This window comes from Halichoerus grypus, chromosome 3 (assembly GCF_964656455.1).
Source record: "Halichoerus grypus chromosome 3, mHalGry1.hap1.1, whole genome shotgun sequence".
In the NCBI taxonomy this organism is placed as follows: Eukaryota; Metazoa; Chordata; class Mammalia; order Carnivora; family Phocidae; genus Halichoerus; species Halichoerus grypus.
In genome coordinates, this window is record NC_135714.1 from 154188746 (window position 1) to 154207010 (window position 18265).

The following is an 18265-nucleotide window of genomic DNA, read 5'->3' on the forward strand; positions in this document are numbered from 1 at the left end:
ATCAAGAGTCAGACACTTAACCGACTAAGCTACCCAGGTGCCCCATCGTATTGTGTTCTTGTGGGCTGTTAACTTTTATTACCCCAGTAGACTGTGAGCTCATTGAGGACAAGGGCCTGTCTTTTTTGGATCTCTGTCCTTAGTATGTAAGAGAAGACTAGTATGTAAGTGCTCAAAAACGAATGAATGAAGAGATAAAACATTATATAAATTAAATGTTTCTCAGTTTGCTTCCTTGAGCTATGAAGCTGTTATTGCCCTGTTATATAATGGTCTATAACTGTTAACTGACTTACATTGATTCTTCAAATGTTGACCCATTTCATTATGTGGTACTGAATAATCATTAATATCATTACTAATCTTGGGGTGCCTGTGTGGCACAGTTGGTTGAGCATCTGACTCTTGGTGTCGGCTCAGGTCATGATCTCAGGTCATGATCTCAGGATTGTGAGATTGAGCCCCAAGTTGGGCTCCACACTCAGTGGTGAGTGTGCTTGAGATTCTCTCTCTTCTTCTCCCTCTGCCGCTCCCCTTATTCTTCCACGTGCTCTCTCTCTCTCTTTCTCTCTTTCAAATAAATCAGTCAATCATGGGGCACCTGGGTGGCTCAGTCAGTTAAGCGTCCGATTGTTGGTTTTGGCTCAAGTCATGAGCTCACAGTCATGGGATCAAGCCCCGTGTTGGGCTCTGCATGGTATCTACTTCAGATTCTTTCTCCCTCTCCCTTTCCCTCCCGCATGCGTACTCTCTCTCTCTCAAATAAATAAAATCTTTTAAAATAAATAAATAAATCTTTAAAAAATATCATTACTAATTTTATCCAGAAAGTCTAAATATTGGGAAGCTATCCAGCTCATGGTGAAGGATGCAAATGAGGAAGAGGAAAGAACAGCAGAAGCTGGGCCTGGCACTCCCAGCCTGGGCATGCTATTCTCCTATTAAATAGTCTCACAGAATACCAACCTTAGGCAAGGTTACTCTGAAGCTGTGATAAAATATGACAAAGCAGGCCACATAATAATTTTGTTTCAGCACAGACAAAAACCAGGGTCACTCTGTCACATACCAAATACCTTCTCTTGGCTGAGGTGAGTGATTACTTCTTTACCAGGCACAACTTTATCCTCATTCTAGTCTCCCCTCTCATAGATAAGATTTTTTTGAAATGCCCAATCATAAAAGTACTCCGGCTTTCTGACAGCATCCAACACATACAGAACCGCTCTCTCTCAGAGCCTTTGCCAAGTTGTCCGGCTAAAGCCCAAATCCTGCAGCAGTCCTTCCGAGCACACTGTCACTGAGACACCCCATGCTTCCTGCGACCGTGTCTTCTACTTGTGCATGAGGAATCAGCCCAGCTTGTTCAGCTTCAGGAATGCTCCTAGTGGTCTTTGGGTGAAGGACATTGACACAGTTTCCAAACTCCCAATTTTCACTTGAAATTTACAGTTGGCATTTCCTCGCTTTGTCCGTTTTCAAAAAAATGGCTGCCCCAGATACCACTTTGTGTATGTCTTTTGCTCAGGACAGTCCTCATACTCTGGTGTGAATGAACACAGTGCTTTTTATGTACTTCTTGTTTTGTCACCCAAAATGTTTAAAAAATTGTGTACTCAGGGTCAGGATTTTTAAAAAGTAATAATTTTTACTGTTTCATCAAGGACATCCTCAAAGGAAACATTTTTTAAAAATTGTGAGTGTGTGGCAGTGAGTCGTCCAGTGACTACTAGTAATGTTTGGTGCTGCTGTCTTGGTTTGTGCTAAAACACTAGCAGTTTCACTCATTGTTGGTACAAATGTCAACACGGTGAAAAGGGCAAGTTAGCGTTATTATAAAAATAGCTTTGATCTTGGGGACCCCACAGAGACCACACTTTGAAAACTGTGATTATAATCATGCTTTTATTTACTAACTATGGCTTAACTGCTGTGGCTTTTAAAAATTAGCCTCTATATATGTTTGCCTTTAATTGAACTCCTCATTGTATTTACGGAATTTGTGTCAGAAAGGCTAAAATCTGCTAATTTTAGTAGGTTCCCTCTTAATATAATTTTTGAGCTCATGGCTTTGAATAATCAGCCTATAGGAGGACCAGTTACTTTTAGTGTTTAAAAACCCACATGGTAAGTGAAATCCGGATATAGAGAGTAGGATTTTATGTATATGCATATACATAAAAAGTAACTAGCAATATAAAGCCAGTTAAGTGCTTTAGGACAGTAAAGAAACTAAGACACTATTGGCTGGAGTGACGAGCAGCTTTTACAGAGGAAGCAGAAACCACCTGGGCTTTGAAAGCTGAGTAGGACTTGGTGGGGAGAATGGGGAGGGCAGGAACTCTATTCCAGGATTCCAGGTTGCAGGACTGGAATAAGCCTGGCTTTGAAAGAAGAGTCAATCAATCATGTTTAGTGGACAGAACATAAACCTTTTTTTTGGCTGGAGTTGAGAATTCACTAGAAGGGGGAAAGAAAGGAAGAGATAAATAGGGCTTCCTTTTGTAGGGCCTTTATGCTATGTCTAAGCAAATGAGTCCTTCAGCAGGAGAGAGGCTTGATAAAACTGGTATTCCAGGAATATCAGTCTTATAGTGGTATGCAAATTTTTGTACATTTCCTGCCCCTGCAAATTCTTCCCTTTATATCCTTCCATCCACCCTTCTGTTGAACTCCATTGTCAAGATAACCAGTCAAGTGGACCTTATAAATCTTTTATACATTGATAGAATATGAACGTTTTTCTGTGCTCTAGGAAGTTACAGAAGCATTTAGCATAGGTCTCATTTCTTACATTTCTAGAGTCTGGTTGGTTGATTGACTCTTACTATTCATGTAGATTAGACATACTAATTTGAGTTGTAATGTATATTGCTACCAGCTTTTTACTGTTGGCTGTAAAGGCTCCATATTTACTCCTTAATATGCTATATAACAAATTTGGAACTTTGAAAAGTAGAGGATAATAATTGATTATATTTAGTACTGCAAGCATTTCTTAGCAGAGAAGTAAATACAAATAAAGTTCACTGAGGGCAGGGGAATTGATTATTTCATTTTTCCTAGTAAATAGATCTCTATAGTATGGGATAATTAAAGGAGAAAACATGATAAGCATTGTTTGCATTGACCTCTTCTCGCCCTCAGAACATTTGTAAATGGCTCTTCAGTATCTAGTCCTATACAACTCCACCACGGGGACAGGATATTATGGGGAAACAACCACTTCTTCAGGTATGACATTATTCATGGCTCTTAAAGAGAGATTATTGAAGATTATACTTTGAAACAGAAGAATGTATATTGGAAGGTAAAATTAACTCCATAAAAAGTATACATTATTTTGTACATATGTATTTACTGACTGTATATGATTTGTTCATTGTATGCTTTGAGCCTGAGAGACATGTGAACAATACTCTCAGGAAAAATAAGGAGTTTACTTACTTATTTTTTTCCTTTTTATTTCCCAGTGCAAGATGATTGTTTTGCCATCTGGTGTAAGAATTCATTAATTTTTTTTTTTCTGACTTGCTCACCTTTTTATTTGTTTATTTTTTATTGGAAAAGAGTAGTTTTAGTTTCCTTATTCATAAAATAAAGTTCGTATTTTATTTAGGAATGTTTTCGGCTGCAAGTAATGGCAAACTTGACTGTAATGGCTTAAACAGTTTGTTTCACTGACCAAATAAGAAATCCAAAGGTGGATGGTTGTTGGCCTTGGCTAAGCCTCTCAAAACTGTCACGGCAGAAGGCTTGTCACTGTCTCCTTGTCTTGGCATTTCCCTGTGGTCTAAAGATGGCCACGCCGCTCCAGGTATCAAAGCAGCATCCAGGCACATATGAAGAGAATGAGGGAGAAGGTGGTACTAGCCTTATCTGCTTGATCAGAAAAAGCAGAAGTCTTCCTAGAGCCCCCAGCAATCTTCCATTTTTGTCTCATTTGCTAGAATTTGCCTCTTAACTACAAGGGAGGCTGAGAAAGCCTGTGCTGGGACTGCACACAGTGTTTTCCATAGAAAACTGGTGTTGTGTTGCCAGGGAAGGGCGGGCTGGAGATTGTACAGAACTACAGTCCTGGTCTGTTCCTCTTCCTGTCACTGGTCACCATGCTTGGGGTATCAGACTGACTTTTCTTATGGCTAATGGAGATCCTTTGCTTGTGGGCCAGTCGATATTTTGATTACTGAAGAAAGGGTAGAGGGGCACAAAGTGTGCAGAAAATATTTTTCTTTTTCTTCCTTCTCAAACTAAATCAGGTGTAAACTTCTTGGCTTGGTTTTCAAAGCCTTCATAGTTTGAGTTGCGTTGATCTTTCCATCATTATCTCCCATAACTTCTGCTATACAAATTTTGTGTGTCCCTATGTTGTTGTATTCATAATTTCTCCAGAGACTATGAGAGTTTCCATTTCCACGTCTCTTCTCATGTTGTTCCCACTTGTAAAGCTCAGCTCAAATGACTTCCTACTCTGTCATCTTTTCCGTTGTTATTCCAGCGGTCCTCAGCTTTTCTTCAACACCTAGCTTGTCACAGTCATGTGGCCCCGAGTCACATGGTCTGTTGTAACTATTTGTGCATGCATGTGTGTTTATTTCTACTACTAGAGGATAAAATTCCAGAGTGTAGTAATTGCCTTACACTTACACGGTACCCCCTTGGCATCTAGCAAATGCCAGTATTTAATGAATGGAATAAGTGCGTATCTTTATTTTAAAAATAATATTCTTCCCCTCCCCCAAGACTGAATTTGCCTAAAAGGAAAAAGAAAGCAGATCGAGAGGATGAGGAACATGACACCTCCATGAAGAATGATACCAGTTCTGAGCAGCTCGATGTAGACGGAGACTCCTCCAGTGAGGTGTCCAGTGAAATCAACTTCAATTATGAATATGCGCAAATGGAAGTTACCATGAAAGCTCTGGGTAGTAATGGTGAGCAGATCTGTGCATTTTAGAGTCTTTTAAAGTTGATGGAAAGTTAAAAATGTTTATGATTGAGACCTTTTAAATGTTAACAAAAAAGGAAATCTTTATGTTATTCTCTATATTCTTTTAATTTATTACATTTATAAAAACTTTTCATTCTTTTAGCCTTGAGTACTAATCACTGCCAACTTTGTTCTCACTGATAGAATTTCTCAGGTTTGAAATTTGACTGCCAGTGTCACTCTTAGGTTATGTGTAGTACATACACTAGACCTGCTTTTCCTCTGTGGAAGACAGTTCAGCATGTATTTGACAGAAGAGATGATATGATGAGGAATGGGGAGTAAGGAACACTGAGTTTATTCCAGACTGTCTTCAAGAATCTTCATTTACTAATTAGGATGCCAAACAGCAGTATAGAACCACATTTGAAATCTATTGTGTTGTACTGTGACCTTTCATTCATTTTTACCTTCTAAAAAAACCTTATTTAGATCCAATGCAGTCCATATTGAACAGCCTAGAACAACAGCATGAAGAAGAAAAACGATCTGCATTGGAGCGCCAGAGGCTTATGTATGAACATGAATTGGAGCAGCTACGAAGAAGGCTATCTCCTGAGAAACAGAACTGTCGTAGTGGGGACAGGTTTTCTTTCCACTCACCCAGTGCTCAACAGCGGTTGAGACAGTGGGCCGAAGAGAGGTAGGTGCATGGGGCCTTTATTACGTGTGCATAGCATATGCTCAACACTTTACCTCACCTAGGTATGATACAGTATGGAGAAATCTAGACATTACTTGAAAAAGAATTATATTAAGAGAGAGTGTTACAGCTTAAGAACCATTTGGCTTTTTTTTTTTTTTCATTTTTGAGAAAAACGGGAATTACCAATCTATATTGATTTATTTAAAGTTGCCCATGTTAGGTGCTGCCCCATTTTAGTTTGTATGGCTTTTGGATTTGAATAAACAAGTATTTGTACTTAGAAGTTATACTTTATCATTGTATTATACCTTAGGTTCTGAAGCTTGGGTAGATGCTTTTTAAAAAAAGGGAAAAAAAAAAAAGAAAGGTGGTTATCTGGACTGATTAGCTCAGGTAGGTAAAGCATGGTGCTAGTGAGATGCAGATTGCAAGTTTGAACTCTGTATGGGCTAATTAGCATTGCACTACAACGTCTCATCCATGGTTACAGACTGTACTTAACTAACCTCTGGCTCTTCAAAAGTTTGGTCTGCAGACAGGCAGCATCTCTAATCAGGTGGAGATTGATAGAAATATAGTGTATCAGGCCCCACCCCAGACCTAGTGAGTCAAGATCTTTAGTTTATCAAGATCCCTGGGTGATTTTTATACACAGTCAAGTTTTTGAGGCACTGTCCTAATCAACGGCCAGCTTGTTACACGAGCGTGTGCCAGTACTTAAACAATATAGCCCAGATGCAAGCGCGTGCATGGGTCGGTGTCAGTAATATAGTCCCTGCGTGCACAAGGCAGTTGTAAAGCTTGGTTCGCAGTTTGGCATTAACATATTATGTACTACATAATATTCTGATGTGCTGCTTGATAGTTATCCGCCCCCCCACCTTTTTTTTTTAAAGAGAAGCAACGCTGAATAACAGCCTGATGAGGCTGAGGGAACAAATTGTGAAAGCCAATCTGTTGGTGAGAGAAGCTAGTTACATTGCAGAGGAACTGGATAAAAGAACAGAGTATAAAGTAACCCTGCAGATTCCAACCTCCAGCCTCGATGCCAACAGGAAGGTGAGGTTGTCGTTAATGGAAGAGACAGAGAACCACTGGAGAAAACTGTTGTCTGTTTCACCAGTGGTATTTAAACACCAGTGGGCTTGCCCTCAACCCCACTTACACTTTCTACAGTCTGCATCCTTTTGGACTTGTTCTCCTCTCTCGAGTAGAATTTATTTGCTTTTAATTCTCTGCCTTTGTGTGTATGTGTCCTTTGTCCACTAGAATACCCTCTCCACCTCTTCCCACCACACCCCACCAATTTATTTCACTCAGCTTCCTTTCTTCAGTCTGTTTCTATGATTTCTGGGAAGTCTTTCCTGATGAATCTTCAGAAAGTGGTTTTTCTCCTTCATTCTGTTACCACCCTCCAACCCCCCTCCCCTAAGTTCCGTGTTTAGTTTACGTGTATCATGTTATTTTCACTTGCTAATAGATTGCTCTGCAAAACTGTTTATTGGTTGTTTCATGTGTGTATTCATGATCACAAATCATTTTTTTTTTTTTTTTGGCATAATGTAATAACCATTTAATAAATTGTAGGGAGAAAGTCCCATCAAAATTTTCTATCCTAGCCATCCAGTTGTTTTCTTTTCTTTGTTATTTAGGCCCTTTTCTAGCTCTCAGTCATATTCATACATAATTTTTGATGGTACATAGAATTTTACTATGATGGTACATAGAATATATATTTTGAGGGTCCATGTGCTTTGTTTCTCCCACAGTATTTGACACAACAAAGCTTTAATGGATGCTTGCGTGTTCTATTCTGATTTGGTAGCAAGGACCACATCTTTCTTTTTCTTGTGGCATCCCAGCCTCAAGGTCATTGTTTTCACAGAGTAGATATTTGGCAAATAGGGATGCTTAATGTTTTGAGTAATATAGGTATTGTGAACGTGATGCACTCACTGCTCTATGGAGACTTGTCTCTTGATACATGTTCTGTGTGTGATCTGAACTTAGAACTTTATTTTGCTTGTTGGCATTTGTAGGGCAAACCACAGGTGCAATGGCACTCAGCCAAAAAAGAGGTAGAGGAAAGCCAATCATGGGCTTAGATTCTTCTAGAAGACTGAGCAGAGCAAGGTCTTCTTCCATTCTGTAGTGTTTGAATTGGAAAAACAGAAACATAACCATTTTTTCCCCATGCAGCATGACTGTCTGTAGCCCTTTTCTGTGTATCCTGGCTCAGGCTTCGTTGGAAGGAGCAGCCGTGCCTCCGGGCAGCCAAGTCAGTACCTAGAAGTGACGCAAGTCATTTTGGGCCTCCCTCTCTCGTAGACAGCTGATAGTGTGTTCTGGGGCTGTTTGCATGGCTGGTAGAGATGAAGCACATCGCTGGGGTCACGGCAGCCATTGTTAACATGTTAATGGCTACTAATCTACACTACTACTATTGATTTAATAGATTAGTATTTTCAGATCTCACCCAGAGAGAGGAGCTGGACAAGGAAGTATTTCTTAAGGAGAGAGACTTTTTTAACTCAGGCTGGGTCTTTCCTCTTTTATCCAATAAGACCTTTTGTTTTTGGTACTTGAAAGCTTCCATTTCACTTAATGTCTTGCCCTTGCTGTGAGCACTATTGTTTGTTCTGGTCTTACTCTTGGCCTTGTACTCACCTCTCTCTCGTGATTTTGGTAAGAGGCAGAAATTCCTTTTTTTTTTTCTTTTTTCCAGTTCTTGTTAGTAGTTGCTGGAGGGCCAAGTCATGATGCTGCAGGATATTGCTGGCTGCTGTTTCCTCCCCGTTCTAGCATTCTCCACCTGTGGTACCACTCCATGTGGATCCCTGATGAGCTTTTTGTATTTATTCCCTAGCAGGCTGAGTGCCTGCTGATGGGTATTAAAGCCTGGTGATGGGTATTAAAGGTAGAGGTAGAAGGACGTTTAGAGTATGAGAGAATGGCAGTTTTTGAGCTTCAGAATTCAGAATCTTTGTTTCATTATGTAAATTCCGTTTCTTTGAAAATCATTATAGGCGAAATGGTAAAGCAACATCAATGTATTTCACAATTCCCTAAAGTCCTGAGTAGACCTATCCAAACAGTTGATAAATTATGCAATAAATCTAAACTGATAACTGATAGGTATGTCTCTCTGGGGGAGATACACAGGGGTATTTTTATTTTCTACTTGTGGTTTTAAAACTTTCTATATTAAAACACATTGCTTTGGGGCACTTGGATGGCACAGTCAGTTGGGCGTCCAACTCTTGGTTTCAGCTCACATTGAGCCTCGTGTCAGGCCCTGAGCTCAGTGTGGAGTCTGCTTGAGATTCTCTCTCTCCTTCTTCCTCTGCCCCTCCCACTTGTGCTCTCTCTCTGTCTCTAAAATAAATAAATAAAATCTTAAAAAAACAAAACAAAACACCCACATTGCTTTTACAAGCTGGAAAAACTTCATTAAATTCTAGGTTTTTTCTGGTGAAATAACACATAACACAAACATTTTAAAGTGAATAGTTCCGGGGCACCTGGGTGGCTCAGTTGGTTAAGAGTCCAACTCTTGGTTCAGGTCATGATCTCAGGGTCGTGAGATCATGTTGCGAGTTGGGGGCTCTGTGCTGGGTGCTGGGTGTGGAACCTGCCTAAGATTCTCTCTCTCTTCCTCTGCCCCTCCCCCCATCTTTCTTTAAAAAAAAAAGTGAACAGTTCAGTGGCATTTTGTCCTTTCAGTGTTGTATGACCAGCATCTCTATCTAGTTCATACTGTTTTTTTAATTTTAAATTTAAACTACGTGTATTTACAGATTGATATCATTTGTTGCCTCCAAATGGGTAAATGGGGATTCTTTTCACAGTTTGCTCTTCTAAACATTTTGTGTTTTGTACCACATTAAGATACTACCCATTCAAAAAAAAAATTATTTATTTATTTATTTGACAGAGAGAGAGAATGAGATAGTGAGGAACACAAGCAGGGGGAGTGGGAGAGGGAGAAGCAGGCTTCCTGCAGAGCAGTGAGCCTGATGCGGGGCTCGATCCCAGGACCCTGGGATCATGACCTGAGCCGAAGGCAGATGCCTAACAACTGAGCCACCCAGGCACCTCGCAAAAAATTTTTTAAATTCAAACTTTTGAAAGGTAAAAGATCATTTCTTAGCTATCAATCCCAGCAGACTTTCCCTTGCCATTCAATGCTTATGACTCTTTTTCTACCCACAGATACTCTCTGGTCAGATGGTGGCCTGAATAAAACCTTTTTAATTTCCCATTAAACATGATTTAGTCTTTGGGGTTTTATTTTTTTTTATTTTTTTATTTTATTTTATTTTTTTTTAGTGTTTGGGGTTTTAAATTTAAATTTATATCCCATTTACTATACGAATAACCTACTATATGAATAATTTACTATATAAATTTACTTTTTAAATTACATCTAATTTATATACTTAAATTTAAATTTTGATTACAATTGAATATAATGGCATTATATTAAGCTTAAAAGGTTCCTGAGAAGTTTTGCAGTGAACTGACTAGAGAAGGATAGAAATTCCATTTTGGTTGATGACATTTGACTGATGGGTGTAGAATGTTCAGGGTTGGCTTCCATGGTGGATATCTTTGTGTTTCACATGGTCACTCTTACTGTTTTACAGCGAGGCTCTCTTCTTAGTGAACCTGCAATCCAGGTGAGAAGAAAAGGAAAAGGAAAACAGATTTGGTCTCTAGAAAAACTGGACAACAGGTTGCTGGATATGAGAGACCTTTATCAGGAGTGGAAAGAGTGTGAAGAAGATACCCCGGTAAGTTCTCTTGAGAAAAATTACGGAACTGGTAGTCATAGAAGAAACCAAGCAGGAAGGAGACTACCCATTTTAGGGAAGAATTGTTCATTCTGCTAACATAGGAATCCTGTTTCTAGAATAATATTTATTTTAATCCTCTAAATTGTTTGGCTAATCAAGAATCTTAATAATAATTATTAAATGGCTGCGTAATATTCCATTGTATATATATACCACATCTTCTTTATCCATTCATCTGTCGATAGACATCTTGGCTCTTTCCATAGGTTCTAGAGGGGAGGGGGGTGGGTGATGGGCTAGCCTGGTGATGGGTATTAAAGAGGGCACGTATTGAATGGAGCACTGGGTGTTATATGCAAACAGTGAATCATGGAACACTACATCAAAAACTAATGATGTAATGTATGGTGATTAACATAATATAATAAAAAAACATAAACGAAGACAAAAATAATAATTATCAAAAATAATCTATTTTTCTGGCATCTTCTTTCTTCTCCTCATTTTGTGTTCTCTGGATTTCTAGTAGAATCTTCTACATTCCGTTCTGACATCTGTTGGTGTCACGTGTGTACTTCTGTACTGGACCGTGAATTTACTTAGGACAGAGACCATGCCTTATTATCTCTCTTCCCATTTCTCCACACATTTAATCTCGCAAATAGAAACCTACAATATCTCTTTTAAATAGAACATTAGTGGTATCTTAATATTTGTACTATTAAGAGCAGATTTGGAAGGAGTTCTGATTCTAAAGTAGGTGCTGTAGAGCTGTACTCTGGAACTTTCTCCTCAAGTTGCAGGTTTTCCCATTTAGGTCAACCATGTACTTGTGCATATTTTAAAACAGAAATGCATATTATGTATATTTTTACAGTTTTCAACCCTGCTGGTCTTGTTTCCACATAGAGTTGTTTACTTTTTAGTCTCTTGTTTTTTATTTTTATTTTTTTTAGCCTCTTGTTTTTTAAAAAAATATGTTTTCCAGATTATCATCAATAAAAATGACTTTTTATCATTAGATGACATTTTTTCTTAAAATTTTTTCCCCCTCTTTCTTCTATACTCCTCTTGTATTTCAGCCCAGAAATAAAACAACATTAACAAATTACAAAAAAGCAAACTACTCTCATGTAAGGGGGTCAGCTCTCGTTAGTGGCAATGCATCTTATGATTTGGCAGGAACAAGTGGAATAAATGGGAGTGAAAACTAAAGAGTACTTTTGTACACTCGACTTCTTTTTCTAGTCAATTGGTTTTCTCTATTTTCATGCCAAGATTTCCAAATAAAGGAGAAGTGATAAACATAATGATGTATTATGAGATGGCTGTCATGGGTGAAGTATGCTGACCACCATTCTAATGGGAGTGAGGAAGAGAGAGTCGTGTAATCCAGTGCTGTGCTTAAGCTAAGTTTAATGACTTTATGAGAGGCCATCAAAAAGTGGTAGTAGGTTGAATTAATTTATTTTAAGTGATTTCTGAAGTTGTGATGTTCCAAATCTCTTTAAAGCTCATACGGTCTTACTTCAAGCGTGCTGATCCATTCTATGATGAGCAGGAAAATCACAGTCTCATTGGGGTGGCGAATGTTTTCCTCGAGTCCCTCTTCTATGATGTGAAGTTACAGTATGCTGTTCCAATTGTCAACCAGAAAGGAGAGGTTAGTTTCTCTTCATGCCTTGTGTCCTTCAGAGAAAAGTTTAAGAAACAGTAGGGTGGTTATAGTATATTGTTGTGACTCTTTTTCATTAATAATGACAAGTGCTATTTATGTGTATTATTAATAATACCTGTGTTTCCATCTGCTTGGTGGTGATTATTCCATGTACTTTGAGGGAAAGTAACTGTTAGGACCTAGGCTTCTAAATTCTCATTTACCATTAACCCAACCATTTAACTCTAAAACAGAAGAAAAAACAAAATCTGGAAAGAATACCTGCTTCTCCTCTGTTGTTCTAGGTGGCAGGTCGGCTGCATGTCGAGGTGATGCGAATAAGTGGTGACATTGGGGAAAGAATTGCTGGAGGTGATGACACCACAGATCTCTCCTGTGATAAGGAAACCCAGGAAAACAGACTCGTGTGCATGGTAAGTCCCAGTTTCATTTAGAAGTAGTGGAAGTGTAGTTGATTTTGAGGATTGTGGCTATTTAGACAATAAATATTGTGTTCTTGTCGAATTTTGAAAATATCTGTCTCTAAGTAAATCTTTAGAATTGGTATTACAGAGACCATATTCATTATATGTACTGATTTACCAGTTAGCTAGGTACTTCCACTGTGAGGTACTTCACAGGTACCAGTTAGCTCGGTACTTCCACTGTGAGGTACCTCACAGGTACTAACCAGTTAGCTAGGTACTTCCACCTGCTTTTGTGAAGCCTTGGATAAGTCACCTCTTTCTTCTGAACCATTCTGCTCCAAAGTTATATGGATTTATGTTTATCTGAACTTCTCTCTAGAGAAGCACAGTTTTTTCACATAAATTTCCTCCTCCTATTGGACCTCTTGACTTCTGCTGAGGCTCAAGATTTATCCTGGCCCTGGTTCTGTTCCTAAGCTCCTACTATACCTCATTCTTCACACTGTTTTTCCACATGTTTTTTGTTCCTCTTCACCCATGTGCCTTTGTGTGTGCTATTCCAGCATGTGCCAGTCTCAAACCCTGCTCTTTCCGTTCTTCCCAGGTATGCCATTCATGAACGCTGCTGAGTGTTATCTGTCAGACATCGTACTGGGAATATAAAGATGAAAAAGATAGGATTTCTTCTCTTAAGGAGCAGCCTGTGTAGTTTGTGTGTATGTGTAGAGGGACACACAAGTGAACAGAAGACTCCAATGTCGTGTGACCCAAGTGCTCTGAGAGAGGTAGACAAGAGATATTTGGGGACATAGAAGAGAGGTAATTAATTCAGAAAGTAAAGTCTGAGGAAAATTTCTGGAAACAAGACTCAGAGTGAACTTGAAGGAGAGCATGTTATGCAAAACTCTGTCTTCATAGGGTGCTGTGCTTTTTTCATGGATAATTGGTAGGTAGATTTTAAGTAGGTCATTACATTCCTGAACTCCTACCCAATTGGTGTAGATAGTGCTGCCTCTGTCACATTATGACAATGAAAAAATTCCCCTCAGACCTTTCCAAACACACCCTAGCTGGGCCAGTGTGCCATCAGTTGAGAATCACTGTAGGAACCAGTGAAAAGGTTTTTGAGGAAGAGAAATCCACAAGGGTCATAGGAACAGTGTACGAGTGAGAAGAAGGCCATTCAAAGGTGCAGTGAAAGAAGCCTAAACTTAACTCTAATTTCATCATCCATCCTCAGTCCAGTGCTGTGTCTCAGTAAATATTTCTAGAATTGGAGTTGATACCGAAAGGAGTAAGTGACACATTCGCTGCAAGCTGTGGGGAAGCCATAGCTGTTAGAGATGGGCTCCTTTCAAGGGTCTTTGCATGTATTAAGAAGGCCTCAGACATTTAAGTCAGATGCTTCAGAAGGTGGGGGAAAATTCTTAATTCACTAAAACGTTAATCTTTGTGTTATTCTTGATTCTAGAACATTTTTTTCTGAGGTTATAGGATTACCGAAGGTTGAGACGTAGGCTTGATCATTCCCTAACGGGCCATTTCAAAGGTGATGGACTAGTAAATGTAGCTGTGTGAAAGTTGACATCAGTACAAGGATATTGTCTCGCTTGGGAAAGTCATCACTGAAAAAAAGTAGTATATCCTGGGTAACATAAGCTTTTTTTAAGAAAAAAATGAAGTTAAAATATCTTGAGATTTTTTTTAGTGGAAGATAGCAAACATATACAAAAGTAGTGAAAAAAGTGTTATTGATCTCCACCCACCCTCCCTCAACATCAACTCATGGTCAGTCTTATTTCATTCATCTGCCTAAGCCTGTCTGTGCTGTCCCCTTCCCGTGGGTGATTTTGAAGCTATTCCAGACATCTTATTTCATCTATAATAGTTTAGTATTTATCTCTAGAAGAAGAGTACTTTAAAAAACCCATTATATCATAAACAAAAATGAATACTTCCTTAATATGAGATACCCAGTCAGTTTCCTTGATTGTCTTTTTTGATGTGTCTCTTAAATCTATCCTAATCTTTAGGTGCGGGCACTTGTGCTTGCTTGCTTCCTCTCTCTCATTCGCTCTTTCTCTCTTACCCTATAGTTTATTTATCGTAGAAACTGGGTTGTTGTATTTTCTCATAATCTTGATTTTGCTGATTTGTATTTTTTAATGTGTTAAGCTGTATTTGCTGTAAATTGGTATTTAGATATGAAGGTGATATAAGGGAAAGGGGGTAGCAAGGACATTTTATAGGTGATGGTGTGTTCTTCCGTCAGAAGGCACATTATATCTGGTGTTGTTTTGGGGATGTTAGCAATTTTTGCTGATTATACCTAGATATTTCATGAGGAGTTAGAAAAGAATGATACTATAATCCTGTCAACCGTCATTTATTAGCTAGAATTCTTTTCTAGAAAGAATCGTCCTATTACATCAAGTATTTGCTCCTCAGAGATACAGTTTTGTATAGGAAAGGCGGGGTAAATGCTCCGTTCTTTTCTCCTTTTAAAAAAACCTCATTTTCAAAATAATTAATTGGTTTTCCTACTAATGACCAGTGAGATTTTGTTTTTAGTCCAAATATCATTATGAACTCTGCAGTGTAAGCATATTTGATGTGTTTCTTTTTTTTTTTTTTAAGATTTTATTTATTTATTCATAAGAGACAGAGAGAGAGAGAGGCAGAGGGAGAAGCAAGCTCCCCGCTGAGCAGGGATCCTGATGCGGAACTCGATCCCAGCACCCTGGGATCATGACCTGAGCCGAAGGCAGACGCTTAACCATCTGAGCCACCCAGGCACCCTTGATGTGTTTCAATCTGTGTATTTATTACCTATATCAAAGTTCACATGATCCCATCTTTGGCCTGTGGGCTCCTCTCTGGAGTCCTTTTGACACAACCCTAACTGTCATAGACTCTGATAGCTTTCTCGCTTTCTGGTATGAGGAATATTCTAGTCCCATCCTGGACCTTTCTTATCCCAGACCTGGAATCAGCCATTTCTCCAAGGAACCTGGCTCGTTTCAGTGGGAAGTGGTTTTTAGAGACCGTATTCTAAGCATGTAATAGTCTTTTATGTAAAAGGAGGAAGACAGACTGTATGAAAGTAAACAAAATATTGGTGGAAAAAATGAAATCAGTTTGGGACACTTAACAATAATAGGCGATAAGTACCACCAGCTTATAAAAGCAGTCTGGTTTTATTTTTCTGTGATGAAAATAAGTATGCACATATTAACATACTGATATTTTAAATTACATTAAATTAAATGAGTATATTTTAAAACCCCAAACAGCATGTCTTCTGACATTCCTGGGCTTTATATTGAGCAGTGGCAAGTCAAAGTCTGTGGTATTCTGACACCTTGTGGTGATTTTGATTTCTGTTTGCAGAAACTTAAAAAACAAAAAACAAACAAAAACTATGTTCTGGATATCAGGGTATTCCTCATTCCTGATATTCTTCATTCCTGGCAGTTCTTATTCCTGATAAGTTGCCTTTAGGATATAGGTCAGCATATGAAATCTTATAATTTATTTCAACCTTAAAATTGAGATTGATTTCTAAGAAAAAAATATTGGCTTTCCGATGGAATTTAATCACAAAGAAGTATGTTTCCAACATCTGTCCACTCAATGCTTGGATGTGTTTTCATTCATTTCATTCCATTGTTATAGTCAGTCCTCACGCCAGTATCATTAGGTAGCTATCCTGTTTTACATAGGAGAAATCTCAGCCTAAGAAAACTAAGAATTTAATCTGCTCAAAAACAGAAGCTGATATGTGGCAGAGAGTTTTATTTAGATCTCTGTTCTACAGAAATCTTGTAATCTTCCCAAATATTACATTGTCTCACCTTAAAGAATATAATAAAAAATTTTAAACACTTAATGAAAAAGTGATGGTTTTTAAAATGAACAAAAAATTAATTGCTGAACACTGATTGCTCTGTTAGGTTTGGACAGATGAAATGCATTAGTCAATCTATCTTTTTGTAGCCTGTTGGGGAATTGCTATCTAAATGTTTCAAACTCTTGTTGCCATTGTTGGGAAAAATGAATAAAAAATAGGAGTTCTCAACCATTGCTTACCCATTATGTGTACCTGGTATAGGAAAAATAGTCATCTGCTTTGCCTGATATTCTGTGTTATTATTAATGCTTCCTGAAATGTTAAGATGATTGTATTTGTGGTTGCTGAACTATATCAACTTTGGTCACATATTCAAGTTTACTTTTGTTGAATTTATTTACTGAAGGCACAGCGTATCATGCAACATACAGGAAGTGACCAGAGAAGAACATAATAAATGATTAATGCTCAATCATAAGAAAGTCAGCCCGTAATCAATTATAAAATCAGAATTTAGTTTTGCTTAATTAATTTTAGAATTTAGTTTCCTTCATAGTTGGAGGAGTTTTGGAATGCACTGACTGCCAAAAGAAATACTTAGAATTTTTGGACTGCTTTAAAATCCATTATGGGCATTTATTCCTGGTGCATTTGAGTCTGATTAGACATATATTTCTAATTGTATGTTGTTATCACAAAACCTTACACTCCTGCAGTCCAGGGCACATTTCCTTTGATTCATCTCCCCTCAATCTGCATGGAGAAGGCACTCAGTAAGAGTTGGTACAGAGATGGTCAACATTCACCATCTTTAATCTCCTCCCTTTATCTCTACAGATCTTCAAAGCATACATTCCTGATGCCTTTAAAATTTTCCAAAAAATCTGCTAATAGCATATAACTTTCTACTCAAGAACCTTGTTCTTTTTTATCCTTCAAAATATCAAATAAATGTTTTTTGCTCTTTACTGAATATTCCTTATTGGCATATATGCTGATTTCATTCTTCATTCATCATTCTTAACAATCTTACGTTCTTGGGACATATCCATAGTTAGCCAAATTCATGTCATTGAATGGTGTTGATGGTTGAGAACTTTCTTTTTCTGAGTTGATTATTAATATTATAATATGATGATGATGATGGTGATGTTATAAGAAACTAGAATTGGCTTGTACATGCTTGAAAATATCCAAGTTTATAGTCACGGTTGTTGTTATCGAAGTTTATAGTCAAGGTCGTTGTTACCCCATGCCAACCTCTCACTAAATATGACAGTTGTTGTCACCATTTCACAGATGAAGAAATAACAGCCCCAGAGTGAAGGGGATTTGGTCAAGAAGAACCAGTAGTGGCACAGTCAAGACTGGGACCAATATCTGACTCAAGGCACTTGTTGCACCTTTTCTGAGTTAAAAACAGAGCCTTCCTTTTCCTTCAGGTTAAAATACTCCAAGCCACTGGGTTGCCACAGCATCTGTCCCACTTTGTGTTCTGCAAATACAACTTCTGGGATCAGCAGGAGCCAGTAATTGTCGTACCCGAAGTTGATACCTCCTCCTCCTCTCCTGTTAGCAAGGAACCGCAGTGCATGGTTGTCTTCGATCATTGCAGTGTAAGTTTGTTTTCCGGACTTGGTCAACATTTGATTATTTAGGTAAAAACAAAACTATAAAATGAGCATTATTTTGTTGAATAATTTGGTATTAATATGTATCTCGAATCAGAGTTTCTCAGAGTGTGGTTGGAGTCTGAAACCGAAATGTCATCAGTACATTGTACACCTTAAATTAGCACAGTGTTATATGTCAGTTATAGCTCAGTAAAGCTGGGGGAAAAACACTAAAGTGTCAGTGAATTTAACTCCTTCCCCACAATCAAAATTTACTTTTGTGTG

At 38.2% G+C, this 18265-nt stretch overlaps 1 protein-coding gene across 3 annotated transcripts in view; it reads left to right on the forward strand.

Moving 5' to 3' along the window:
• Nucleotides 1-18265, forward strand: part of KIF13B (kinesin family member 13B) — a 197645-nt gene that overhangs the window by 109192 nt on the left and 70188 nt on the right. For all 3 annotated transcript variants that reach the window (XM_036104507.2, XM_036104508.2, XM_078069457.1), the window contains exons 15-22: nucleotides 3148-3234; nucleotides 4744-4934; nucleotides 5423-5633; nucleotides 6533-6695; nucleotides 10283-10429; nucleotides 11946-12095; nucleotides 12395-12523; nucleotides 17810-17983. In XM_036104507.2, coding sequence (XP_035960400.1) covers nucleotides 3148-3234; nucleotides 4744-4934; nucleotides 5423-5633; nucleotides 6533-6695; nucleotides 10283-10429; nucleotides 11946-12095; nucleotides 12395-12523; nucleotides 17810-17983 — 1252 coding nt within the window. The remainder of the gene's footprint in view (nucleotides 1-3147; nucleotides 3235-4743; nucleotides 4935-5422; nucleotides 5634-6532; nucleotides 6696-10282; nucleotides 10430-11945; nucleotides 12096-12394; nucleotides 12524-17809; nucleotides 17984-18265) is intronic.